The 27,306-nt window shown below is 53.3% G+C and overlaps 6 protein-coding genes across 6 annotated transcripts; 2 read left to right on the top strand and 4 right to left on the bottom strand.

Annotated features, from left to right (window-relative positions):
• Positions 1–228: 228 nt before the first annotated feature.
• On the top strand, positions 229–2,081 carry AYO21_04501 (exodeoxyribonuclease III; the record flags this gene model as incomplete). Its single annotated transcript, XM_022654474.1, has 2 exons — positions 229–448; positions 496–2,081. The coding sequence occupies 2 exons, from the start codon at positions 229–231 to the stop codon at positions 2,079–2,081; spliced, it is 1,806 nt and encodes a 601-aa protein (XP_022513290.1).
• Positions 2,082–3,294: 1,213 nt separating this feature from the next.
• On the bottom strand, positions 3,295–5,430 carry AYO21_04500 (hypothetical protein; the record flags this gene model as incomplete). The annotated part of the gene is made up of 3 exons (XM_022654473.1): positions 3,295–4,444; positions 4,513–4,905; positions 5,012–5,430. The coding sequence occupies 3 exons, from the start codon at positions 5,428–5,430 to the stop codon at positions 3,295–3,297; spliced, it is 1,962 nt and encodes a 653-aa protein (XP_022513289.1).
• A 3,839-nt stretch (positions 5,431–9,269) lies between these two features.
• AYO21_04499 (hypothetical protein) lies at positions 9,270–11,130 on the top strand (the record flags this gene model as incomplete). Its single annotated transcript, XM_022654472.1, has 5 exons — positions 9,270–9,326; positions 9,382–9,487; positions 9,556–9,917; positions 10,002–10,147; positions 10,206–11,130. The coding sequence occupies 5 exons, from the start codon at positions 9,270–9,272 to the stop codon at positions 11,128–11,130; spliced, it is 1,596 nt and encodes a 531-aa protein (XP_022513288.1).
• A 3,535-nt stretch (positions 11,131–14,665) lies between these two features.
• On the bottom strand, positions 14,666–15,781 carry AYO21_04498 (hypothetical protein; the record flags this gene model as incomplete). Its single annotated transcript, XM_022654471.1, has 1 exon — positions 14,666–15,781. One exon carries the CDS (start codon positions 15,779–15,781, stop codon positions 14,666–14,668), a length of 1,116 nt encoding a protein of 371 aa, XP_022513287.1.
• A 5,638-nt stretch (positions 15,782–21,419) lies between these two features.
• Positions 21,420–22,296, bottom strand: AYO21_04497 (hypothetical protein; the record flags this gene model as incomplete). The annotated part of the gene is made up of 2 exons (XM_022654470.1): positions 21,420–21,857; positions 21,922–22,296. 2 exons carry the CDS (start codon positions 22,294–22,296, stop codon positions 21,420–21,422), a joined length of 813 nt encoding a protein of 270 aa, XP_022513286.1.
• A 1,762-nt stretch (positions 22,297–24,058) lies between these two features.
• AYO21_04496 (hypothetical protein) lies at positions 24,059–25,821 on the bottom strand (the record flags this gene model as incomplete). The annotated part of the gene is made up of 2 exons (XM_022654469.1): positions 24,059–25,759; positions 25,810–25,821. The coding sequence occupies 2 exons, from the start codon at positions 25,819–25,821 to the stop codon at positions 24,059–24,061; spliced, it is 1,713 nt and encodes a 570-aa protein (XP_022513285.1).
• Positions 25,822–27,306: the final 1,485 nt, after the last annotated feature.

Below are 27,306 nucleotides of genomic sequence, written 5' to 3'. Positions count from 1 at the left end.
ACCACCAGCACCACGGGTGCTTTTCCCCTGATGAAAGCGGTCGAAATCACCTGTCCGACCACTCCTCCGATTCTCTCCCTGCGCGACACCCGCTCATCGAAGCCTCTGCCATTTTAGAGAATATCGAACTCCGCACCTCTCATTTTCACTTCGAGTCCTGACCTCTCCCTCGCCCACCCTTCACCGCCCCCAACGATGAGGCGTCGCCGCCTTCAATAACCTGCAGATATGGGGATTCGCATCACGACGTGGAATGTCAATGGTATCCGCAACCCATTTGGATATCAGCCATGGAGAGATAAGAGGACGTTTGAGGGCATGTTTGACATTCTGGAGGCGGACGTGGTCATCTTCCAAGAAACCAAAATTCAGAGAAAGGATCTCCGCGACGACATGGTGTTGGTGCCTGGCTGGGATAACTACTGGAGTCTCCCTAAGCACAAGAAAGGTCTCAGCAACCCATGGAAATTGCTTGGGCTACACTAATGTTCACAGGATACTCTGGCGTGGTCATTTACACGCGTAATGCGACATGCGCCCCTGTGAGAGCCGAAGAAGGCATCACCGGTATCCTGACCCCTCCGAACACCTCTACCAGCTTTCGAGACTTACCCGACGAGGAGCAGATTGGAGGATACCCAAACGCTGAACAGTTGTCCGAGGCAGACTACGACCCGGCCACTCTCGACTCCGAGGGAAGATGTGTCATACTCGAATTTCCCGCCTTCGTCCTCATTGGTACCTATTGTCCGGCCGAGCGAGACGAGACACGAACCCACTATCGCACGAGCTATCTTCGGGTGCTCGACGCAAGAATACGCAACCTGGTGAAAATGGGCAAAAGAGTGGTCTGGGCAGGCGATTTCAACATATCCAGGGAAGAGATTGACACTGCAGCGGCACAAGAGAACATGCGAAAGAACGGGATTGACGCAGTCCAATGGATCTCCACCCCGGCGCGGAGGATGTTCAACCAGTTGCTTGTGGGCGGCAAAGTCCATGGGGAGAGGGAGGAGGGAAGAGAAACACCGATCATGTGGGATCTTTGCCGGGGTTTCCACGAAGGTCGCAAAGGCATGTACACTTGTTGGGAGACCAAAGTCAATGCTCGACCGGGTAACTACGGTTCAAGGATTGATTATGTGGTGTGCAGCCATGACATAAAAGACTGGTTCAGTGATGCAAACATACAGGAAGGGCTAATGGGGTCTGATCACTGCCCAGTCTACGCGGTATTGAAGGACACTGTGGTTGTTGATGGAGTCGAGCGACATATACTTGACATGGTCAACCCACCGGGCATGTTCGTAGATGGTGAGCGCAAACAGGAATGGACCACCAAATGCTTGCTTCCGATGTCCGGCAAGCTGATACAAGAGTTCGACAAGCGGCAAAGCATTCGGGACATGTTCACACGGAAGCCGTCGCTCCTCAAGTCAAAGAGCAATATTGGCGATTTGGACACCAATGGTGCAGCTGTTGATGTACCCGAGGCAGCAATTATGGCGGGTGGCGACGCTCCGACCTTTTCTCAAGCGGCAAGTTCCTCTGATCTGTCAAAGACAACATTGAATGTTTCTTCGAGCACCAAAACTATCAGCGTGAAGAGGCCAGCAAGAACAATCGAACCACCGACGCCGGTGAAACGCGGCAAGACGGCATCTCAAACAACGTCCAACGGCAAGGGCCAGCAGAGTCTCAGAGGATTCTTTTCCGCCAAACCACCCGTTGCTCAGGCTCGTGACGTAGATGGCCCCGTCGCTGAAGCAAAAGTTGAAAAAGAGCCCCAAGAGCTGGAGACACTTAGAGCTGCTGTGCCGCTCGAAGAAGAGGCTGCCAGTTTCGCAGCCAAGCAGACCTGGGGCAAATTATTTTCAAAGCCTGTGGCACCGAAATGCGAGCACGGCGAGCCATGCAAAACCATGGTGACCAAGAAGCCCGGCGCTAATTGCGGAAGATCTTTCTGGATGTGCGCGCGCCCACTGGGTCCCAGCGGAAAGCAGGAGAAAGGGTCGCAGTGGAGATGCAATACCTTCATCTGGGCTAGTGATTGGGACACGCATGCCACTGAGCCGGGTTGAATGAAGAAGAGAGCATGATATGGAGGACACTTGCGCCACTACGATCTTCCCAGAAGCGGCAGCCCACTCTTAATCCCGGGGATACATGGGCACCGGTTCAGTCCGGAAAGAGAATCAGCCCGTTCCTTATTTGGGGTCCCGAGCAAAGCAATCGAGCGAGGCCGTTTTGAACAACATTCTCCACGGGGAGCGCAAAGTTGGAAACTTCAGCATCAGCCTAGAAACATGGCATAGCGAGGATACAGATCGCTCGACCCGATGACAAGTGTTGGAGAAATAAGCAGGATCTTGAGCAAGAGGATTGCTAGTCTCGGGCCACCCCTTGCCGTCCATCTGACGCAGGGAAGGATGAGAACTTGAGAGTGACATGACACAAATCAGAAATGCGACAAAGCCAGCCAAGCCAGCCTCATAGGGCCTCATAGCAACATCGGGCGAACAGGCTGTATACTGCGTACTAGAGACAGAGGTATGGACATGTTTCTCGCTCTTCCACTCGTACCCTCATATGCTTCATTCTCTCATTTCGGATCGGAAGGGAGATATGGAAGTGGAAGGAGGAGGGTCACTTGATCCATATTGATCCATAGAACTCGGCTGGAAGAGGCGTGGAGGGTAGAGGATAGAGGGAGTGATGTCTGTGGTTGTCAGTTCCGATTTCTAGTAGTTGTGGTAGTGGTGGGAGAGATAAAAGTCCTTGGTCCCTTCCCATGCCGTGCTGTGCCGTGCGTGACATATACCTACCTCAGCGACATTGCTTCGACTTCCGAGTGCCTCCAGGCTTGCGCTTTGCGTGTTGCATGTGTACCCGCGTGTGCGTGCGCATGCACATTCGTGATTATTTGGGTCCTCGGTATATTTCCCTCGCCGCACTTTCCTCTTCCAGCCCTGCTTCCGGTGATGGTCATCCGCGGCGTGTTGATTGGCTGCTCGGTAGATACGTAGGTGCTTACATAGGCATGGACCTAGCAGCACCTTGGCACCTTGGCACGTGGCGATACGTGGTGTACAGGACATGCTTGTGCACTTATTATTTTGATGTCCATCCACCCACTGGTGGACATGTACGTACTAGGTACATATGTACGAGGGACTTTGTCAGATACGCGGTGAATATGCAAACGATATATCCAGTCGTTGTCGGTACATTGCTACTGGGCCCCGCCCTCCGTGTAAAGACAGAAACCAAATCGGGCCTGACCGCCTACCTCTCTCACCACATCTTCTCCCACGTTCTCCTGACAAAGTTCATCTGGGCCAACCTCGCCTTCTCGACCTCGTTGAACCCACCTTCCTCCCAGATCCTGCACTCCTCGTCGATCTCGGCCTTGCCGCTCCAGATGTCGCACGTCTTGGGATCAACCCACTTTGTACGCTTGACAATCTTCCAGAGCAAAAAGGTAAAGACCCCAAAGGCGAGTCCAAAGTAGCTCGTGACGAAACCCTGCGTGCTCCACGGCACGAAGCAGTCGAAGCCGATGAACAGCATGATGAGGCAGCCGACCACGATGGCCATGTACGCCGTGTAAGGCGCAAAGGGCGCCTTGTAGGGGAGTGTGTTGCGGTCGATTCCCTGGGCCTTGAGCGCGCGGTACCAGCCCAGGTAGGTCCAGACCATGCACGTGTAGGTCAGCACAAAGGTGATGGTGCAGATGGAGATGAACCAGAAGAACACCGTCACCGCCGAGTTGGAGGCCACCAGGTACGTGATCAGCGAGATGACCGTCACCACGAGGACACAGTACGTCGGAATCCCCGATTTGGTGCACTTCATCAAGAACTTGGGCGCGTGTCCGTCCCGGGCGAGCGAGTAGAGCGTCCGGCTCGTCGAGTAGAGGTACGCGTTGCCGCACGAGAGGCCGGACAGGAGAATCAGGGCGTTGATGAAGCTCGGGAGGCCTGTGATGCCCAGATTCTGAATCCCCAGCACCCACGGCGAAGCCGCCGAGCCGGCTTTCCCGTCGTTGATGGCGCTGATCAGCCGAGGATCTCGAGACGAGCAGATGATCCCGACGCAGAAGACGCCCACAACGTAGAAGCCCACCAGCCGGTAGAAGACGAGACGAGCGACACGGGGAATGGTCCTTCGCGGGTTCTGGATCTCGCCGGCCGCCAGAGCGATCAAGTCTGGTCCAGCCACTGTGAAGGCCGCATATCGAACGACGCTCCAGAAGCCGAGGAAGCGTCCGGTGGTGCCAGTGGTGTAATATGGGTGCATGGCCAGGCCGTGCTTCCAGTAGCGGAAACCATAGGCGTCATGTTTCGGATTCCCCCCAACCATGGTGATGAAGGTGAGGAGGATCAACCCCATCAGTAGGAGGATCTTGGTGGAGGCCATGACGAATTCCGATTCGCCGTACCATCTGTGTGTGAATGCAGCAATTAGAGCCCATGGATGGCCAAAGCGAGCGTTTTCCGCCAGAAGACTTACCTGACGGCCACGAGGTTGAAAAAGACACAGACCACCAGCGCCATGGTCACCCACACCGCAGCATTCACGCTGGTGTTCCAGTAGGTCATGACGGTCGCGACGGAGGCGTATTCGGTGCAAACGAGCATTGCGCCGGCAAAGAAGTAGGTCCATCCCATGGCAAATCCCAGGGCAGGGTCCACGTATCGACCACCCAGCTCGAAAATGGTGCCTCGGAGAGGCAGCCATGCAAGCATTTCACCCACGAGTAGATAGGCTGGCCAGACGAAGAGTAGACCCCAGAATAGGTAGCCCAGAACCAGCGAGAGCGGACCAGCATTCTTCAGACTGCTGCCAATTCCCACGAACAGAGCCGTCCCTATACTCCCACCGAGCCCCATCAACTGAACATGACTATCGTACCATCAGCTCAGCACTCGCAATCTGCGGCAGCCAAGAAGGGTAGGGTAGAAGCACTGAATTGCCCCTGTAGCATCGGAACTCCAGGCGAAACACTCACCGGGGTGTAAGACCTCTCTTGGTCTGACGGTATTTAGCCCATTCTGTTGCAGACAGTCGCCTTTCGTACAGATCGCCTTCTTGCGGCGCTTCGGAGACGACGACCGCCTCTCCCTCTCGGACTTCCTTGTTGTCCGCTTTGTGGTCCATCGTTGTGCAGTCGTGTACGTGCTGAAGAGGATCGATTTCGCGCTGCGGGGTGCGCCGTTCCTTATATTGACGAGCATAGATAAGAGCCAGAGACGATATAGCCGTCCATCTCGACCACCGAATCGCAGATGCGAACTCGAGCAGTGGCAATTGCGGGCATCTCCACGATATGACCAGGATCTTCACCTCGTGGGATCCTAGTCTCTTAGCCACCTCGAAGCGATGAAAACGAGTGATGAGCTGCCAAAGGCTGGGCTCTTCACGGGCCATATGAGCTCCCCATCGCGGATTGGGAAGGACCAGGAGACGACATACCCTTGTCGTGGTCCCAGGCTAGTGGAATCGAGTTAAGAGGTATTTTGGATTCACCATCACTGGGGCCGTCGACGAGCTTTGCTGATCATCCATATGGTTGCATTGCAAATTGTCTTGGCCTCGTGCCAAGTCTGGGATATTATACTGCAACCGGAAAGGTCATAATGCGATATCCAAGCCCTTTATCGCTGCTTATCTACCGCCCACACTTACCAGTTTTAGGGGTTGACGCGAGAAAGAGGCGTGTTCCACACCACAATTTCCCCTTGTGGCTCGATATCTTTCGGATATCAGGGGATAGAGGGTCCAGGATTCTCAAGCACGTTGATACGCAGGTGCTCCGGGATTGTCCCACGCAGGATGAGGTTGATATCAATGTGCGGATGCGTAGCCAACCTGAGCGGTGGTTGCCTGTTTGCCGTCGAACGGTAGCGGCTCTGTAGACTTCCCATATGAGGTGGTGCTATCAATAGCGGTCATGTGGGTAGGAATTGCCGGTCGGCAAGGTCCGATTTACGTGCAAATGACTGTCATTGACATGGATATCTACATCGAAGAATGTGATTGCACATACAAGGTAAGAAATCTGAAAAGGAATCTTGAGCGAGCTTAGCTGCAAATTAGAGGCAAATATTTGTTCACTAAACATGGGACTAATCTTTATACGGCTAGTCTGAGTGCTAAGAAAAACACATGCACCTCGGTACCTACTCATCCGCGCAGTCAATAGTGCAAGTACATTTCACAGACACCAACAAGAGACAAACGCACTCGATCGCCCGCTCGCCCATGCACTCTCCCTCCCCATTCATCCAGTCCTCTATCCAGTGTCCAAGTCGCTTGCCTTTTCACCTCCCCAACGTTCTTCCTGTGCCTCCAATGGACCGTCTTCCTCGATCTGATCATCAACGTCCCCGTGATTGCAACTGTCGATTAGGTGTCATGTATATGCCCCTTGAGGGCTACGACTTGAGTGAAATGCTATCCTCTCAAGAAATAGAAGGAACACTCGAGGACAAGAGCTGCGCAGACTCAATCTTCCGTGATCAAGAGACCGGGCAGACCTGACACAGATAATCTGGTCTCACCAGTTGAATCTGGGGCAGGGCTGGACACCACCCACTATTGCTAGCGGTGTATACGACCCTGCCCAGTGCCGAAGAAGTCGGGAATACCTATATATGTGTGGACTTTCCAAGATCACTCGAGGTTACCTCTCGACATGAAGGTAGGGTTTCGCACAACTGCGCCGAAAGTGTCTAGCAGACGGGCATGGGCTTGGGCGTGGTAAGGCAACGTGTCCACCCATTCTACCTCAAACTGGGAACACCTCTTTCTTCACCGGCTTCAGGAGATGTAAGCGTCCTACCATGTAGGTCGCATTGTTCTATACATCCTGCAGCAGCAGTGACCTCCGTCAAGACGAGAAAGTACCAACGACCACGCCCACGAAGAGGATGAGACGGTAAGAGCCGCGGGACAACCCACTGAGTGGATGTAAATCGATACCCAGCTCACTCCAGCGTTTTTAGGACGGCGATGCTGGTTTCGGAGCGAATGTGTCCAGCCCATTTATCCGCTTCCGAGACTATTGCCTTGTTCCCAATAATGGACAGGTGATAACTTGCCTTACATAGTACCAAATTCCGGTGCGAAAGGGTGACAGCCGCCGGCTCTTCAGACATGGCCCTGGAAGACTGGACACCCTCGATCGTTGACTGATCCTCTCTAGGAAGACTCAGGAATCCTCGACCGATCACCCTCGTCGTAATGTGCCACGTGCGGGCTCACCCTTGTCTCAAGCGTTCTCCTTTGGCTCTTCCAGTTCTCTTCAGATCTTGCGATCAAACCACTAAGGCGCAGCCTGGCAAGACATCAACGTTCGTGTGCGCAAGCTCTCAGGACCAGATGTTTCACGAGCAAGAATCACCGGGATACCCCAGTTCGTTCCCGTCCCAGTATGAGATCCATGTCACTTTCTCCATCTTCGGCTATCTTCCTGCCGTTTTCGTAAGCACTTGGTAAAAGAGCGAGCACATACACCTTGGTCATGATAAAGGGATGGCCGTGGCAACCAACAATGAGGTCATCCGCCAGACAAATTGCCCAGTTCAGAGAGGGAAGAAGTGTCACGCCGAGCAATGGATACCTCCGACGAAGAGTGAAACACCGACGACCACACTTCAGGCAGGACTATCTGCGGAGTTGCCGGCCAGATTGCCCTCCAACACTCCTTCGTCAACCTGAATCGTCTAATATGAGTGGACTTAGACCCAAATCCGCTTTCGGTCAAGATACTTGGTGCCTGGAGTCCGTCCTCGGTCTGAGAACAGCTCGCACCAACCAATGTCGGTATTTCGAGGTACACGTCCTCCTGCACGAAGATGACGACGGCGTACGGTACAACTGCATGGTGGTTCTTTCTCGACGATCTGCTGGGTTCTCGGCCTTGCCATTGTGCCTAATGGATCTGCTTGAGGTCGGGATGAATGGTCGTTTAGCGGTCAACAGTCTGCGATTTACCAATTCCGCGACAATTCCCTCCTTTTCAGGCATCTTGGCCTCTTGGCCGATGGGTTGGCATTCAACCACTTCCAAAACCTGAGGATTCACTCCGGCACCAAAATCGCAGTATCGACCAGATAGCCCGTCCGGTACACTCACACCGTGCGTTGCAACGTTACGGCTTGTGTCGACAACATGTCTCAACGACCCTTGCCACTATTGATGATAATACGCGGGCCCGGCCCTCCTCGTTCTACCTCGATATATATTGTGCCGCTCATGCCGCGCGTTTCATCTCCCTGTTCATACGCCCGCATATGTAGACAGGCATGGTTTCAGGACTCGGTAGCTAGTGGGGACGACCTGGCGGGTAAAAATGCTCTCCAAATATTCCGGCTTGCGGTACCCCCTGTCCAACTGGTGAGTCGTCTTATCGTGCGGCCCGATTTATCACCAGGCACTTGCCACACCGGCTCGAGATCGTGGATGCGATTACATGGAGGAGGTCTTGCTGAATGGCCTGAAAGACTATAACAAGAGAGGGATAAGGTAGAGGTTGGACCCTGTGACGAGTCACTTTTGTTAGAGATGGACCACCAATAACCAAACGGAACTAGTTGTGTCATTCAGGGACCGACCAACCTTCTTTACTTTCACTGACCTGAGGCACGCAAAGATGGACCTTCTCAAAAGCAATGCTACCAGAGTAAAGAATACCAAGGACCAACGTCGGGCTAGGGAGTCGTACGCATCTCGCATTCAGCTCGCCGGTATTTATCACCTCGAGGGCTCACTCACCGGGATACATACATGTACAGCTCGAGGTCAAGAAATACCTATCACGCACAAAGCAACAATAGTAGAGACTAGGGGCAATCAATTCCGCAAAATCCGTCTTGTTCCGGCCTGTTTGTCTACCCAGCTCGGAGTACCGGGGACTTCGCAGCGTCAATCTTCAGCAGTGCTTGCTAGATCAAACAAACGAGATCCTCTCAATTCCAGATGAAGGTTAAGCGCCCTTGGACACCGCACTCGGATGGTTTTGGCCCTTCACCCACGCGGCGAGATTGCCATGTAGCCGATCTTCTTTGATCAGCACCCGATTTTCGGCTCTGCATAACAGCATCCATCTCGGACCTCGTCCTATTCGGAATTTGGATAATTCCTAAATTCAAAATGTCAACGGCGATATATGAACCTCTCAGAGCTCCAGCTGCGCATCCTCACTAATGTAGACGTCCGCTCCCACCTTGGAAGTACCCAAAGATCATAAACGAACTTTAGGAACAATGGGCATTTTCTCTAGCAAAAATGCCCAGTATGCAGTCGGACCAGAGCTGGCTGCTGTAAGTGTTGGCGCAATGCTGACGATGGACAATCTGCTAACACGACGGGGTCCAGCTGCTCCCGCAAGATGGTATACCATGGTACCGCAAACGCCATCTTCTCCGGCTGAATGCTATCCTGATCATACCGTGGCTGTCTGCAGCAGCCTACGGGTTTGATGGTAATCTCTACACCCAAGTTCACATTCTCCCTTTCGGCCGGAATAGATGCTGATGCGCCATTTCGCAGGCTCAATGATGAACGGCCTTCAGTCCCTGACTCAATGGCGTGAGTATTTTGACCATCCTGATGCTTCGATCCTGGGTGTCATGAACGCTATCTACCCCATCGGCAAGTTCTTCGGGTTGTTCCTCACGGCTTGGGCCAACGACCGCTATGGGCGGAAACCCCCGATCATTGCCGGCCTCATCTTGTTGGTGATCGGGGCGGCTATCCAAGGCGCGGCGCAGCATGTGGCCATGTTCATCATTGGCCGTCTTGTTCTCGGGTTTGGAACAGCCTTTGTTGCTCAGGCAGCACCGATCCTGGTCTCGGAACTGTCGTATCCCACCCATCGCGGCAAGTTCACAGCACTCTATTATAATACATATGTAAGTGCGAGCACTTTTTCCATCTACGCGAGCTATGCCCGTCCGATCCTGGGCCAAGTACCCTGGCTGACGGTCCGACACTAGCACCTCGGAGCAGTCATCGCAGCTTGGTCCACTTATGGAACGTTTCGCATCAATTCCAACTGGTCGTGGAGGATTCCATCCATCCTTCAGGGGGCCGTTCCCTTGCTGCAGCTTTGTCTTGTTCTCTTCGTCCCCGAGTCTCCCAGGTATACAAGCCAATATCTGTCCGCGGATTCTGATATACAGCTGACTGGTGGTGTGTAGGTGGCTAGCGGCCAAGGGCCGAACAGCAGAGGCGCGGAGAACTCTGGTCAAACACCATGCCGGAGGCGACGAGTCATCGGCTCTAGTCACCTTTGAACTCAAGGAGATCGAGGAAAGCATCCGCGCCGAGAGACTGATCAATTCCGAGACCTCGTATGTCGACCTCATTCGAACCCCAGCGAACCGCAAACGAACTTTTATCGCGGTCATGGTTGGTTGGTATGCCACCTGGAGCGGCGTCGCCGTCATTGCCTATTACCTGACTCTTGTCCTCGACACTATCGGCATTACGTCGGCGAGCTCTCAAACCTTGATCAACGCTCTATTGCAGCTTTTCAACTTCTTCTCCGGCATCACCGCCTCGACGCTCGTCGATCGCGTCGGGCGGCGCAAGTTATGGCTGGGCGCCACAGTGGGCATGCTGGTGTGCTATGTCGTCTGGACAGCTCTCTCTGCCCGGTTCCAGCAAACCGAAAGCGTCTCGGTCGGCCGGGCGGTGGTCGCCTTCATCTTCCTGTACTACTTCTGCTACGACTTCTCCTTCATTCCGCTCCTGATCTCATATCCGATCGAGATCTTTCCGTACACGCTGCGGGCGCGCGGCCTCGGGGCTTCCATGGCAACAAACCAGGTCGCCTTGATCGTGGCGCAGTTTGTCAACCCGCGCGGACTCACCAACATCGGGTGGAAATACTACATCGTCTTCTGCGTTCTCCTGGTCGTCCTGCTGGTCATCGAGTACTTCTTCTTCCCCGAAACGAACAAGCGGACACTGGAAGAGATCGCCGAGATCTTCGAGGGGCCTCGTCCGGAAGGAAACGTGGCGGCGGCCGCTATTGACGAGGTCGCCATGGCCAAAGGGAGAATCGCCGTCGAAGTGGAAATGGAGGGACAGGAGGAAACTAACACGGTGAGGACGAAGTAGAGAGAGAAAGAGACAGAAGGAGGGAGGGAACCAGGTGCTATACCTCGACTTGGAGGGGGCTCGCGTGATGGGATGTTGGATGGCACAGGTGTGATAGACATCATCAGTGACCCTCTGGCAGCTGCCCCTGTTGTTCGACGCCTACACCTGTACTGAGCATGGCAAGCATGGCCACCTTCGTCCTCATTTATGATTGGCGAGCCATTCCGCCTCCTCGGCCGAAACACAGTTTGGCCTGGTCACTTTGTGGACCTCGCAGTAGAGTATCGTGTGTACCAGGTACGCGGTTATTTGTAACCTCCCCATCTCAACCGGGGGAACGTTCACCTTTAACACCGAATAATTTATATAACATATCAAAAAGACGCGTTCGGAATTAGTTCTCGGAATTAGTTAATTTAGACATTCCGCCGGCAATGGTCGAGGTAGCCGAGTACATACATACGAGGTACGAGGTTACTCCGGACATCCTCGCCTCAACCCTCTAACGCCTACACGCCACCTTGCTTTTCTGGACAGAGCCCGCGGAGAAACGCGGGGATTCCCATAGACTGGCTACCAACAAGAACAAGGACCCTACTCGAAACAAGTAATACCGAGTAGACGAGGATTGGGAGCCGGGGAATGCGCCGTCTGGTCCGAAATGTGATGCTGCCCCCTACCTATATATGTATGTATGTATGTATGTAGGTATGTATGTATGTTCCGCTTCGTCCGATGCCTTGAGCTATTCGCGTCTGTCAGCGAGCGTCGTTCATTGTCCATCAGGATTGTAGCATAGAATACTCCGAGGTGGAAAAGAGTAACCATTGTGTTGGCGCTCGTAGACAAAGGAATACCGCTAAGAGAGAGGTTTTCTGAGTGCCGGTCCTCTCGTGCAGCGTTTCGAACATGATGAAGGTATAACTGGAGTCTTTATGTGTGACTTTGATCCAAACGGTGTATGCAGAGGCCTTCAGACAGCGGAGACTGGGTTAAAAATGGGGAAACAGTTCAGTCGTCGGACGCGCTTCGGAGATGGGATTCCGACACCATCGGAGCCTCGAGACATTAGGGGCTTCGGGCCTGGTGCCACGCAGAAAAGGCCCTACCGAGACCTACATGGACATGCCTCCGTGAGACCTCCTCACGGAGCCTGTAACTCGCGATATCATCCTTTGCGTTGATGCCCACTACCTACCTGCGTCAAATTGACTATCGGTGCGGACATCGAGACCATACAATCGTACTCGTTGCTGCGGCATCACTTAGGTCGTGATTGACGAGGAAACGTCTAATGGTGCAGTAATGCACCTGATTTCACTAGTGCAAGGTTCACTCATTGTAACGTTATAAGCCGGCGGGAGAATACAAGTTTGACCAAAATCTTTAAAGGTATGAATACATTCTATGTCGTCACGGCTGGTGCCACCTCACGTGACCTCCACCTCCAAATTATGTGAGCGGCTACACGCGTTGTCACGTGAGTTGGTGTAAAGTCTCCGTCTCGGCGCCGCTCGGTTCGCGGCCTTTGGACGCTTTCAGTCATGACTACCAACCCGCTCATCGGTCAAGCACAGCTCCAAAGACGAACCCATATGGAGCGACAACGAGAGGCTGTCAACGCCCGAGGTACAATGGTACCCTCACAATTTCAATGACAACCCCGCACACACCATTGCCCCCGGCACGTCGCTTTTCCCACTCTGCGCTTCCAGGAAGATGCTATTCGACTCAGTCCCCATCCTCCATGCTACGAGATCCTTCCTTTCAGTCCTCTCCATTCCAAGGGCGCTGTACACCAAATGCCTTCGAACCTTTCGTCGCCCAAGACACGGAGACATTGGATCGATATCATTTGAGGCGTTACAGTTCCTCGGCGCAGGGAAATCAGGAATCGTGTACGGGGTGGACGACAAGAGAGTCCTGAAAGAATTCCAAGAGAGCGACAGAGGTGAAGTCGGACGACGAGCATATCACCGGCTCGGCTCACACCCCAACATTGCAAAGCTGCTAGGTACCAGGAAAGACGGGTCCATTGTCCTCGAACGAGGCCGAGTCCTCCGATCCGTCTGTCGATCACCCTCCGCGAACGAGATTCCGATCCAGAACGAAGTTGAGCTGGAAGAGGCAGGCTGCAGAAGGTCATCTGCACGCACACAACTGTAGTATCATTCACGGCGACGTCGGATGTAACAGTATGATTCTCACAGGGGAGTGATGCTTGAAGATCGTCGATTTCGAAGGTTGCAGCATCGACGGCGAACCTGCAGACTCCTGCTATGAATGGCTTAGCTATCGGCCATCAATGCCCAGCGTGACTCGACACACGGATATCTTTTGCGTTTGGCTGTGCAATCTACGAGGTTGTGGCTGGAAGACCACCATACCACGAGTTTTGAGGCGTCAAATGACCGCTATCAGCAGGTTGAACAGCTATATGCGGACAATCGGTTTCTTGATGTCACGTCTCTGCCTTTTGGTCGCGTAATCCAAAGCTGCTGGGAATGGTGACTTGAGCTCTATGAGTGAGGTTCTTCTCCGAGAGCCAGAGCATGTCCCACCTCCCGTCTGAGGATCCGTTTGGGTGAACCCTCGATCTGCCCGTGAAATCATCTTGAACTGATCTACCATACCTCGAGCCTTCACTGGTTTTGCCTTGTCTTCGCTCAGCTCTCTATATCTCGCGTCTCTCAGATTGATATCTCTGTCGTAGGTAAGGAAGAACCAGGTCGAGTTGCGGATGGTGGTGCGTCGGAGGTCTGTACCTGTTTCACCCCCAGCCGGTTAGCCAGAGCACCTTGATCTCGTCCGGTGCATTCGAGGATGACAGGGCAAAAGTATCATACACTCCAGGTGATTCAACCCCATCCCATGCTCACTTTCCCCCCTAGGTACCCACGTATGCCGTATGTGTTTGGTATGTACCCACGAGTACCGAGTAGAGAATTCCCCCAAGCAAAGCGAGCTCGGTGGCTAGGTACCTACAGTATTTGACTGTCAGGCTTATCTACCCAGGCCCGACTCCGTACAAGAAGTACATTCACAGGAGGTCAAATATTTTGTCAAGATCACAGCGGGCCTTGGATAGGGCTCAGGGTCGTATGGACGAAGAGGCACTCCTAGGGACGGTGGGATGGGGCGAGGGGGATATATGTACAGACGTCAGCTTATCGCGGTCCGAGCATACTAGGAACTTTACACCATGTAATAACTAGGTATCTGCCTACAACTGCGAAGAATACGTACGAAGCTGCACGAGGCTGTAAGCCGGCTGGGCCGCCCCCTCTACATCTCCAAAGATACTTGTCCATAACACGAGTGACCCTGCTATGAACTAGGGACTGTGCAGTAAAGAAGCTTGCAGGGCAGAGAATTTGACAAGAGAAGAGAAGACCAGCAAAGAAAGACAGACACAAAAAACGTCGAAAACACCTCGGACTAAGAAAAACCCATCACCGAAGCCAAAAAAAAAAAAAGACTGAATCCAATACCAAAAGCCAAAACAAAAGCTACATAACCGATGTCGCTAGGTTGACTACCGAACATTAAAACATCAAGCGGTGGAACCACCAGGCTGGTCGACGCGATACAGGGTCTCGGCGACGTTGAACCAGCCTTCGTACTCGATCTCATCCATGGTCTCGTCCAGGTCGTAGTGGTAGTGGCCGCCCTTGGTGGTCTCTCGGTCTTTGTTGAGGTTCGCATCGGCGTCGGCGGACGAAGGGGAAGAAGGAACGGTGAAGCAGTGCGTGTGTTCCATCCTCAAGCCCAGTCCAGCATCGTCACCCGAGTGCAGCACGCTCAGACATACTAGTGGCCCGTCACCATCGCCATCACCGCCACCACCACTACCGCCTCCTTCTGCATGTTTGTCCTTGGCTCCTGTATCCGCTCCACCCCCAGCGTCAAAGGACATGTCAAAATACCGCAGCCAGCGCTCGACATCGGCCCTCGAGTTGAACGGCTGGGTCGGAAAGTCCGGCATGACGTGCAGCCTGGCCTTGCCCTTCTTGATCAGAAACACCCCGCCCAGCGAGATCAGCTTGTCCCCGAACGTGGCCTGCAGTCCGTGCTGGATGCTCTCGGTGAAGTTGAGCGGGCCTGTGCGAGACCTCGCCGTGACGTGCAGGCACTGACCCGGGACGCCGTCGGAGCAGAACAGGTTGCACATGAACGCGAAGCCCGTGCTGGCCTGGGGGATCTGGGCACAGCACACCGTGTCCGACGGGGTGATCTTTGCATAGTGCGTGCGGTTGCGCACCACATCCTCGCCTCCACCGGCTGCGGTTCCGTAGGCAAAGTTGGGCATGAGCTCCGAGTTTTGGCCCAGCACATAAAAGGGTCCAGCGCCCGCGCCGAGCATGAAGCCCGTGGCCGGAGACATGCCGACCTGCCCTGCGATGGCCGTCAGGTCGTACTTCTTGGTCATGTTGGGCGTTGGAGAGAGGTTCGGCGGGCCCCCCACATCGACGATGCGAGGCGAGCCACTGAGTCCCGGTCCCGCCAGATGGTACGGCGCCGCCGTCAGGTCTGGGGGGTTTGCCACTGAACAGTCCGAGATGGAAAAGTTGGAGCAGAGACCAGAGACGATGCCTTGTGCGAGCGCTGATAGGGAGGGTGGTGCCAGCTCGACCTTCTTGACCGGCCACGATGGGCTTGGTGACGCCATTCTGGCTGATGTTCGTTGCTCTCTCCGCGGAGTTTTCTGTAGTGCACGCAGATAGATCAACTTATGGTTTGGTATTTTACCTTGTGAATAGAGGCCTTCCTTAGCAGTTCTGAGGAGTATCTTCTTCCAGTGTCATGATTTCACGGTAGATAGAAGAAGACAAAGAGATGCGGGTTTGCTGCATGAAGGAAGACATGGAACAATAATTTTCCGGATCCTGAGCATCTCCAAATTGATGCGAACCGAGGAACTAGTCCGACAACGCCAGAACCAAGTCACTGATCAGACCAAGAACCCAATTGAGCGGCAGAAAGTAGGACGCAAGGTAGGTGCCGTTCCGAAAGGGGCTACTGGAAGCGTCAAGTTCGCCCTGGTGCCTGGACAGTACAAAGACCGGAGAGAGTTTACTTCAGCTCCGGGACGATGCGATTCAATCTCCACAGTCAACATGAGGAGATGCCTTGTCAGATTAACGATACATGGCAGCCATTGTGCGAGGATCATGTCCGTGAGGCTTTGACTAAGGATCGGTTTGGCCCTTTTGCAAATCTGGCCACATTCGTGGTAGATGTCACCATTGCGCAAGGAGCCTGTGCGAAGTACCTTTCCTAGTGATCCACTCGCGTATTGGACACGAGGGAACCTTGGCCACCGAATCCTGTACATTCCTTGGGCTCTCCAGCCATGCTCTGCTCTTCGGGATCATTTCCTACATCGCCCGTGTCAACGAGCAGCAGCACGAGGGTCTCTTGGCCTGGGCGTCTTTGTGATAAGGCCGGGGGAAGCGACCTTGTGAGCAGAGGCCGTGCTTTTGAAAGCAGTCGAAGCATGCAAGCGTCTGGCCCAAAAGGTCATCCGGCGAGAATCAATAAGGCGTACCACTGATCAGCGAAACGGATGAGTCCAAGGGAATGAATCTGAGCCACGTCGGTTTCTCGTAAAGCCCGAGAAACTTGGCCTCGTCTGGTCTTGGATCTTGTACTTCATGCCGGAGCCGGTGATTTGGATTCTGGATTCTGGAGTCCAGACGCCCTGAATAAAGTCGATTCACTGCAAGATCCGTGCAAGAGACATCCACTTCCGTACGTCCGGCATTTGCTGGATCGAGTTGAGCGCAATCAAATAAAGTTGTACGTGGAACGATCGAGGTAGAACTTTTCAGAATCGACTTTTTGCGATGCCCGCGTGCTGCATAAAAGCGCTCTCTTGGATGGGTTGGTGGGTGCACAGAATCTGTCCTCACCCCTCCTAAACTTGGCCAGGCCGGCATATGCAAGCCTCTGAACAACAAGAGGTGGTTCTTGCATCGACTTGTTCTCCAGCATGGGGGTCCGTCTGTCAGTGGCACATGGTGCATCTATCAAGGCTGGTGCCAGCATGGTGTCATCCTCCTTCGCACTGCCGCGGGCCTGCTGAAGGAGATGCTCGTGTACCTCAGGCTGACGTCCATCTTGGGAGAGGAAGGACCTCGCCTAAAGATTTGCTTTACGCACTTGCAACTCAAACAAGTGCTATGGCCGTGATTATTCAAGTTTCCTTTGACGAGAAAGCTTCCTTGGCTGACGGCCCAGACTAAACAGCAAATCGCTACCTGGGTAGCTTGTCCGCGTTTTCGATGCTTGGGTTCTTGCCCTTAAACGCCGCCTTCAATGATGGGAAACATGGGCTGAGACCGCAGCAGTGGACAGCGTCTCGTTCGGACGGGGTTTCTGATCACTGTTAGAATCGGTTCATTGAGTCGTGGCTCATACGTCGCATTCCGTGGGCAGGAACTGAGAGCTACCGCGATCTTGGTATAGTCTGAACCATCAAAATGTCTTGGATCTGACATTCCACCTTGCTGGAAAAGGGTGTTCTGGCCGATAATCACCCCCAATCTCAGCAGATCGACATTTCAAGCACCCCTTACTCCGTGCAGGGACGCAGGAGTATGTTGTCTCAACACAATCAGGCATCTGCAGGGATCCGTGCCAATGCCTGTTAGCAGAGGTTGGAGTTGTCAAAGATGACAGGAACATCACCGCGAGCAGGTTGTTGACGCAGTGGCGTTTCTCTGGAGGCCCACGTCGACCTCAGGGACATGTATGTCTCGGACGAGCGTCCTTTGGTTCAGACCTGCTGAGTCGCTGGTTATACAGACATCCATTAGCCCAAAGAAAATGATAATTGTGCTGTCACGTCACGAGTCCGGCTCAAAAGCCATGGGCCGTGCTCCAGTTCATACTCGACACCGACGGCTTGAGCAACGGGACCATTGTCGATGCTTTCAGCTACCGCGAGAAGTACGGATAACAATATCCTTTTTCATGTGAGCAATCGGGTCGAGCCCTCGGTACAAAACCCGCTCCTTTGGGCTCAATCAAACATGGATCCCCGTTGAGCACCGATATAATTATCGGACAGCTGGGCAAGGCAACACTCAGGCTGTCTCTCTGCCTGAGATGAGGCCTCCAGTTGCAAGAGTTGTATTGTAGATGACTGTCTGATCGAACGAGGCATGAGATCAAGGCCATGACCGATTCACCACTGTCGAGCTGGATCGGCTGCCGAGGCTGTTTTACCTGATCGAGACTGAGCATGAATCGGTTGAGAGCAGCCGTCAAGATGGTCTCAAAAGTCCACTGTCATCCTGGAACAGGGACACAAATAAGCTGCAAAGACAAAGATCACGGGTGACGGACTGGAGGGACAAGTCATGTTGCTGTTACAAGGGCTCAGAGTCTCAGCCTTGCGAGGAAGCGAGGCTCGGGCGGACAGGGGCCGCTGGGCAAAGACTTGATGCTTACCTTGTATGACGTTCCCATTATGTGCTACTGTGAAGAGTGCCTACCATAGTGAATAGATGAGGCCATGGTACCTGTGGTAGTTGTTGACTCAACCGTGGATCGATATCTTGGTCAGCTGTTTACTTCGCTGTCGCTGGTACCTTTGGTGCCCAACTTGTGGGCGAAGAGGACTTGAGAGTGAAATGTTATTGGTCCCCTAAGCATCTCCGTGTAGGGTGCAGGGGAAGAGGCCAGGCGGCGTTTGGATCGCGCTTCAGGCAACTGTGTGGCAACCCCCTGGACACCAGATGCACCAGGCCTAGGCCCCCACGGCAACAATATCCCCGATTCCACCTATTCACTTCTCGGTGAGGCTGTGGCTGTGGACTACCAGCGTCTAGCCCAGCCAACTCGCCGTTAGTGTCTGTAGGGGTATCTTTCGCCTGTGGATGCAGAAAAGGAATGTGTTGACCGTCCTGCAACCAGATATGCATCTAAAACGTGCATGCTGCAAAATCCGCCTCACTTTTGAGCAGCCACCAAGAGAAAATCTTTCTGCCTGCTTTCTTGGACGGCTGAGTGGACTGTGTAATAGAGTGCATGTGGCGAACGAGACCAAACCACACTGTAGGTTAGGATCAAAATGAGGGGTGCGCTGGTCGGAAGTGTTAGGTTGGTGTCATTCTACTTTACTAGGTCAGCCAAAGACTTCCCAACCTGCCAGCCAAGGTTAGGTCAGATCCACCGTGATGGACCTACAAGCCGAGCAGCCGGCCAGATATTCGACCTACCTGCTGCTAGTGGGACTGGCAGCAGTGCGAGTACTTGGAGTGAAATCTTTGCTACGCACCAGAGTCGGGGTGGACGGGCCGCAGGTGTGATGATAGAGATTCTGAGGCGATCTGCCAGCAGCCGCAGCGTCTACAGATCGATAGATTGTGACATAGGGAGCGTGTGTAGAAAAGGCGGAGAGACCGTGAGGCTGAAAAAGCTGAGCAGAGAAACTGAGAGCAAGTGACGGGCAAATTGGGAAATCGAGCTTGCCGCGGCGCCTGCGATCCTCCTGCCTGCACAGTGCCTGCCTGCGCCCACACCCTTTCAGACACCGCGAGAACTCCACCCCTTCTCATTGATTCGAAACCACCTTAGCCGCCCTAAGCATGCACGCACACAGCACAGCCCAAGGTACAGTCCAAATTCATTGGAATCCATGTCTTTGCGCCATATCCAACGCACACGTCAAAACTACTCTCTCGGTCCCTCTCTCGTCTTTCTCCCACCCTTTCCATGCCACGAAAAAGGGCCAAGCGCGGTGACAGGCTGCCAACAGCAGGAGTGCGGCATGCTGTGCTCTGAGGTAGGTGGCGCCCTTGGAGGGAGGTCGGCTGAGGATATGCATTGGCTCTACTGGCTGGCTGGCTTGACGGGCAAGCAAGGGTTTGATGAAGAGGTAGAACAGCTGATTCAGACAGATCAACAACCACCCACCCTTGCTTTCCATCGCTTCTTATTCGCGAACCACTGATCCTAGTAAGCGAAGGATACCGCACAGAGCTCAACTTTGCATGCTAGAGGACCCTGGTCTTTGAGCCAGACAAGGGAGGCAGTATCTAGGAGCCACTGAGCATTCAAAGAGACGTGTCAAACTGCCTCCTGCAGCGCGCCGCCTTCGTTATTGACCTCTTATTACAAAAGAAATTGACCATGCTCCGCTAGACTCGTATTCATGCACACACACATGTGTCAACAGAAAGGAAAAGGGATGCCGATCCGACTTGCGCGCTGGAGCAACGTTACAGGAATGAACCGTGTGTGGCAGAGTCTGCCACCTCTCCTCCATCTTGATATTGGCCCATCTACGCACTTTCTCGCCTGGCATGGGGACTGTACTCGGTAGGGGAAATGGAAAAGATTTGGACCCATGTTCGATCATGGCACGTTGAAAGGCAAGGAGCTCAGGCGTGCTGGTGTGCGGACATCCGAAAATTACGACAAAGTTGGCTAACGAAGGTTGGCGCTTCAGGAGACGACACCTTGGCCACGAAGTCCCACATCCGCGACGTCCAATCACTAGATTTGCTTGGTTTTGGTCAACTGCTAACGAAGACTCAATGCACGCTTCACGCTATCCTCTCATGCAACCCAGACTCAATCACTCGCACGCTTCGGGTCGATGATTCATGACCTTGGCCATGCCTCTCCTTCTGGTCTCCTGGCCGTCATGGTCGCTCCAAGTATTGGAGTAGGTCGCACCGGCAAAGCTGCCAGAGCAAACATGGTCTCTTTCACCCGCCCCTTGTTGATTTGGCATTGCATATGAATCGGAGCATCCAATGGACACGAGGAAAGGTAGCGGCACAGTTGAAGCTAGATGGGTACGAAAATTGGAAACCCTCCAACACAATGATGCCCACGCTGGCGTCCGAAGCCACAACTACCCAGTCGCCATCCGTGGGAGGGACGGGGAAGTAGTTGGATGGTGAGAGGCCGGGAGACCGGTCAATGAGTCGTCAATTCCTCTTTCCCAAGTCGCGTTCCAACGTTGAGCAGAACCTTGGACACTTGCATCGTGTTGCACCTGACTTAATGGAACTTTTTCGCGAGCCACAAATCGGACTGTGGCATAGCCAACATGCATCCAGAACCCAGCCACCATGAGTGCAAGAAGCCAAAACCGCCCACCGACAAACACCAGCCGAAATGCCACACCATATTTTTTGAGCCTGAGACCCCCCAAACCCGTTAAAAAAGAAGAAAAAAACTGAAAAACTCGCAGCATCAGCAGATCCAAAGGACTACTGGCTTGAAGTTGTTCTGCGTCACCGTCAAAGCGGCTGTCCATCCTGTCCCATCTCCTGCTGGACCCAGGCCACCTAAGACTTGTCCAGATTAGATTTCATGAAATACATAGACCTCTCCATTTTGGTACGCAGGAGTGACAGATCGTCTCGGTACGAACCCCAGATCTTGACCCTGCTGTCGACACCTCGTTCCATGCGAAGAGCGTTGAGAAAGACATCAGTTTTGCGGTGGAGCCCGATAACTTCGTACATTTCGTCAATGTTTGCGTCTTGGACGTACTCATTGCCCTTGGCCACTTCCTCGATTCGCTGTTCGAGGTAGTCGGAAGCCGTCCGCGTCATCGACGTTGCCAGGGCGCCATGGACGGCGCCCAGCTGATGTGACCAAGAATCCAACAAGCCACCCGGCGAGATTTCGGTCGGGAGATCAGCAGGATACAGCCACAAAAGCAGACTGAGAGAATCGTAAGTTTCCCACATCTTCTTCAGCAGCTTGACCACGGACTCAGGCTATACAGTGAAGCTAGGGTATCAGCAGTGGTCACTATCTGGGAGGAAAGGGCCTGGTAAATACCCCGTAAGCATTGGTGATTGACTCGTCCTGGAGAGGATGGCATCCTCGATCTGGGCTGGGAAACTCTATGGCCATGAAAAGCAGACCATCTAAGTAGGCCAGTCGGACCGAAACTGGGCCCGGGTCTGCCATCTCGCCGATTCGCTCGAAGTGGTGGAAACCCGTATCGGCGATACCACCATCGTGCCAGCTGTCGAGTTCTATGCTGACGAGAGAATCGATCGGCACGACCACGACATGGTTCCGTCTCGGGTCAATGGCGTCTCGGGACGACAAAAGCCCCTGAGAGAACTGATCGGAAAGAAAGGAGCAGTGTAGCATGTGATCGACGCGACCTTGAAAGTAGGCCTCTGGGCTCGTGGCCACAAAATCCATTAAAGAAGACTTGGGTATTATTAAGAGACTGATCAAACCTGGAGCATGGGAGGGAAGTGAACGTACGGAAGAGTAAGATCAGAACGCGGAGGGGAGGAGGTGAGTTACCTGGACTAGCAGGGAAGAAGGCTGAGGCGCAAGAGCCAGAATATGGAGATGGAAAGTATGAAGAGGATAGAACGAGACAAGAGATGGACTTACATAGTCAATCGGGCGGCTGAATCCCTTGGCGGCTCTGATCACATCACGTTCCTCTGACCCCATGTAATTCATTCATGCATCCATGCATTCTTGCATCCGCGTCTGCAGCAGGTCTGCATCCCCCTCGTTCTCCTCCATTGGCACCGCCACGGACCGAAAGACCCTGCACTTCCCTGCTTCGGCGAAACTTGGACCTCACTACCGAATGCAGTCTTACTCAATCCCCGTCGTCCCGGCACCTTCTCCGCTCGTCTAGTCGGAAGGCGGATACTGGTCACCGCGCCTTGATCCCTTTTCCCCCCACAATATCACAACACCACCATGTCTTCAAGATCTGCATAAACGATTGGGAAAGGGGACAAATGTAAGGGATAGTTGGGGGAAAGGGGGGGTTCCAATCAGTCAAAAGAGAAAACCTACCCTAGAACATCCTGAGAGTAAATGCACTGTAGTCCCAGGCCCGGGATTGTCTCAAGGAGGGTTCTCGTAGTGAAGAAGGCTTGGCTAGTTGGCTAATTGGTTAGTTGGTTAGTAGACTGGCCAACCGACCGACCCCCCCTTCTACGCCAGGCCATGACACCATGACAGAAATATATAACAGAGAAGGGGGAGGGAAGAAATGACAGAGGGAAGGAAAACAAAAGTGGCCCCAGAGGTTGGGTGTTGGTAGGAAAAAAAAGGAAAACGGCCTTTGTCATCCGACCTATCACGTCCATGGGAAGTATTGTCGTTTTGCCGCCAAAAGAGGCTGTTGTGCAACCACCCCCGTCTCTCATGTTGGCCAATCGCCCCAGACTTGACGGGCGCCCCTCGAAAAAAACCCTGAAACCAATCAAATCAGACCAGAACCGGAGAAGTTTTGTCTACCTCTCTCTACTCAGTAAACCTCATCAGACGACAAATGGGAGCGGCCAAGTGACTCGCGGGGAGGGGATGATGGGCTTGACCCATCAAACGCGTCCTTTTGGCAGGCCACCGAGTGACGGAAATCCCTGATGTTGGTCGATTCAACCTATAACTAAAATTACAGTTCAATGCATGGCTAAGCTACACTCAAATCCGGTAGCCGACATCAATCCCCGCTTAATGATTGGTGGTTCCCGATTTCACCAGGTCTTGTCGTCTGGCTGTCTGTCCGTTACTGGGACATCATGATCTGGGGTTGGGAAGAAGGAATGACTTGACCTTTAACAGGCCCCTCAGCCTTTGCAGTCCGTCTGATTTTGCCATTATGCAAGAGACCCACCCTAGATAAATGGCATGAAGAAATAGAGCAATCAACTGACGAGTATCGTTTAGAGAATAACTGCCAGAATGACACTAAAGGCTGGCTACTCGATGACAAGGGAACTACAGGGACATCCAGGTATCGGAACGAATCCAGCAAAGTGTGAATGCGTGAGTTTTCGTGAATGGCATTAAACATGTGGAAATGCTGTCTGGAGTATGAGCATGTTGGCCCCTTCCAGCAAATTGAACGACTCTAGCTTTCTGTTTGCTCTGTTTGCAATGTTTACAATTTGACAACTATATACAAGCCGTGTTCGCCGCCTATCGGTTCTTATGCAATTTGACCAGCATGAGACGCTGCAATGAAACCGCCTATCATGGCCGGGCCGATGGTGGACCCTGGGCCAGGATACCGGCGACCAAACAGTGTTGAGGTCGTGTTTCCTGCGGCATACAAGCCGGGAATCGGCTTGCCCCCTTTCCTCAATACCCGCCAATGCTCATCCACCCGCAGACCCCCTTTTGTGCCGACATCACCTACATACAAGCGGACGGCATAGAAAGGCGGCTTCTCGATCTTGCCGATACAGTTGTTTGGGTGGTGCGTCGGGTCGGCATAGTATCGGTCGTAGGGGTTCTCTCCTCGGCGGAAGTCTTCGTCGATTCCTGAGACGGCAAACTCGTTGAATCGCGCCACCGTTGCTCGGAGCTGGGCCGCGTCAACCTCGCATTTGTTGGCCAGTTCGACCAGGGAATCGGTCTTGATCATGAAGTTTTCCGCAAAGTACCGTTTAGGCGTGAAGCCCGGCATCGCGTCGCCGAAGGCGTACTTTTTGCGGTGCGAGGCGTCGAAAATCAACCAGCAAGGATTATGTCCGAGATCGTCCATGTCGTTGGCCACGTCCTGGTAGCAGCCAGCTTCGTTAGTGAACCGCTTCCCAGCCTTGTTGACCATAATGCTGTGTGGCGATGCCCTCTCCCAGACATTGAAGACGGGGTGGTCGCCCGGTGGGAACATCATCGGTACGCCCCAGCGTCCGTTCATGTGCGCAACATCGGCCCCTACACTTTGCCCCAGTTGAATCCCGGTGCCTTGGTCGTCGGGGTTGGCCATGGTGAACTTGGACGAAGCTTGGCCGTATTGCTGGCGAAGAGCGTCATTTCGCGCAAATCCCCCGAGTGCAAGCAACACACCACGTGTGGCTTGGATGCGTAGTGGTCGACCGTCACGACTTACACTGGCCCCAACAACCCTTCCCTGATCCGTTATCAACCCGGTCACTTGGGTGTTCCTCCATATCGGTACCCCGAATTGCTGAAGGACGTACAGTAGTCGCGACGGAATCGCCATGCCCATGGAAGCCAGCTTGGCCCCTCGAAGCCTCGCCCAAAGCATCCGTGAGACCACTTTGACCAGGGTGGTGAACCCTTTGCGCGTGCGTGTAGCGTTGAGCATGCTAGCGCTTTCGTCCAGATACGCCGGGAGCTCGGGATGATGGGGCCGCACCCGCATGGTGTCTCTCCAGGGCCCCAGTTTGTTAAGGTCGAATATTTCGCCCGTCAGGTGTCGTCCAATGCGAGAGCCTTCGTACGCGTGGTAGTCGGGAAAGCCCTCAGCCATGTGCCACCGGAAGCCGCTTTCCCGGAATTCCTTGACCATCTCTGCACCGGCCCTTACGTACGCCTGTCGCTTCGCAATGGTGCTCTCTGGGCTCGGCTCTCCGACTACGTTCTGAATATAGGTCATCGCCGTTTCAATCGAGTCTTCCACGCCGGCTTCCCGCATTAGAGGGTTATTAGGGACCCAGACTCCACCAGCAGAGTATGCCGTCGTTCCACCCCACAGCTTAGAGCCTTCCACCACGAGGGTTACCAATCCGAGGCGCGACGCTTTCAAAGCGGCAGAGAGCCCGGCACCTCCGCTTCCTGCAATGAGAAAATCCACCTTAACATCCCACTCTTGAGGCCTTTGGCTAGGGGATGAACTGGCGAGGCCCGTGGTTTCGGGGAGGTCGGGCTCGGTTGAAGTGGCCTGAGTCAGTTATTAGCACATAAACAGTCTTCGGATCTCAAAGACTTCACAGACATCTGCATGTTGATTCCTGCAGACTGAAAAAGGCCTCGTGTTGCAAATCCGTTGCGAAAAAGTTGCCCTGGTGTAAAGCAAACTGGCGAATCGACGCTGCCATGAAACAGCAACTTAGTCTCCATAGACTGCACAAAATCAACATGGTCAACTTACAGGCGATGATACTAGCCTCTGTTGTAAATGAAAGGCCGAGTGACGCATTGGAGATCTTTTCGTGGCCTGAAATGCTAATCAACCAAATCTAAGCAGAAGTCACCTGTTCCTCGCGGGGGAAAGCAGAGCATGAACACAAGCAAAGTTTGATTCAAAATACCCCAGATCACCTCTCGAGTGATGTAGGAGCCGATCTGGAAGTAAAACATTTCCACGAATACAACTGATTCCCCAGAAGTAGATGAGAAGAGGTGTCGGAACCCCTGTCTGCATATCTTCCGAGATTTGCGGGGGTTGTCAGTTCTTTTGTCGCTAGTGCAGCAATTAGGAACAAGCGCAGGCAAAAATTCCCGGGCATTTTAAGGCAAGGACATCAATCCATGAAAAGCAATAGACACTAATGCTTGTGCTAGGGTCTGATACATGTCTACAACATTGTTAGATAGTCTGGTCAATGTTTTGACGTAAATGTTGGGTGGGTTTTGTATGCTGACTTTTGCCGCCCAAGACTGAATCCGTTAACGCCTATGCCGATGAGTACAAAAAGGGACCGTTAAGAGGTCTTTGAACACCGTCTCATTGACCATCCCGCTTGCTGATCCGGGAGTCTGTTGTTCTCCGGCCTCCGGCCCAACAGTGTCGCCCAGGTCGCCAAATTAGTGACGGATGGATCAAACATGAGTCTTCCGATTGGCTATTGAGAAACGCGATGATATGAAGCTTTCATGTGATTAGACGAATTCGGGTTGGAGTGTCTTATCCTTGTATCTGAGTATGAATGGAATGTAGATCAAATTGATGGAGAAATCCTGTATACAGAATATTATGAAGGGTCGAAGTTGTGTGCGAGTCTTGTATATGAAATATATTGAGTTTAGCGTAATCGCATTGTGTCATATCACGTAAAGTGGCTAAAGACATGGAATTGTGATTGACCGTAGAAATAGGTCACCGATACTCAAAGGTCTTTGAGTAAATTCCCAGTACCGATAGTGCAATAAGAGAGTCGAGTATCAACCACGATAACTAGTTGGGAAGTCAAGAAGGGAAGAGCGTTCTTATCGACGTCAAAAGCGGCGGCGGACCCAACCCCGCCATTCCCAAAACGGCAGGACCGCCTAAACTGAAGGCGGATTTCCCGCAACGACTTTAATATTACGAGGGGAGTAGTAGGCCAAGCTTGGACCAAACGCGTTCTGCAACCCCCCTCGCCCGACGGACGGACCGTCTGACTGAATATTCCTCCTTCTCGGCGTGGTTTAGGCCTCTTCTCCGCTTGCTTCCCTCCATTTCAATCAGAAACTTGTCAGCAAGACGCCTATGACATGCGACATTAC

Source organism: Fonsecaea monophora (genome assembly GCF_001642475.1).
Source record: "Fonsecaea monophora strain CBS 269.37 chromosome Unknown Scaff25, whole genome shotgun sequence".
NCBI lineage: Eukaryota > Fungi > Ascomycota > Eurotiomycetes > Chaetothyriales > Herpotrichiellaceae > Fonsecaea > Fonsecaea monophora.
Note: the sequence above shows the minus strand (reverse complement) of the source record. Positions and strands in the feature narration are given on the sequence as shown.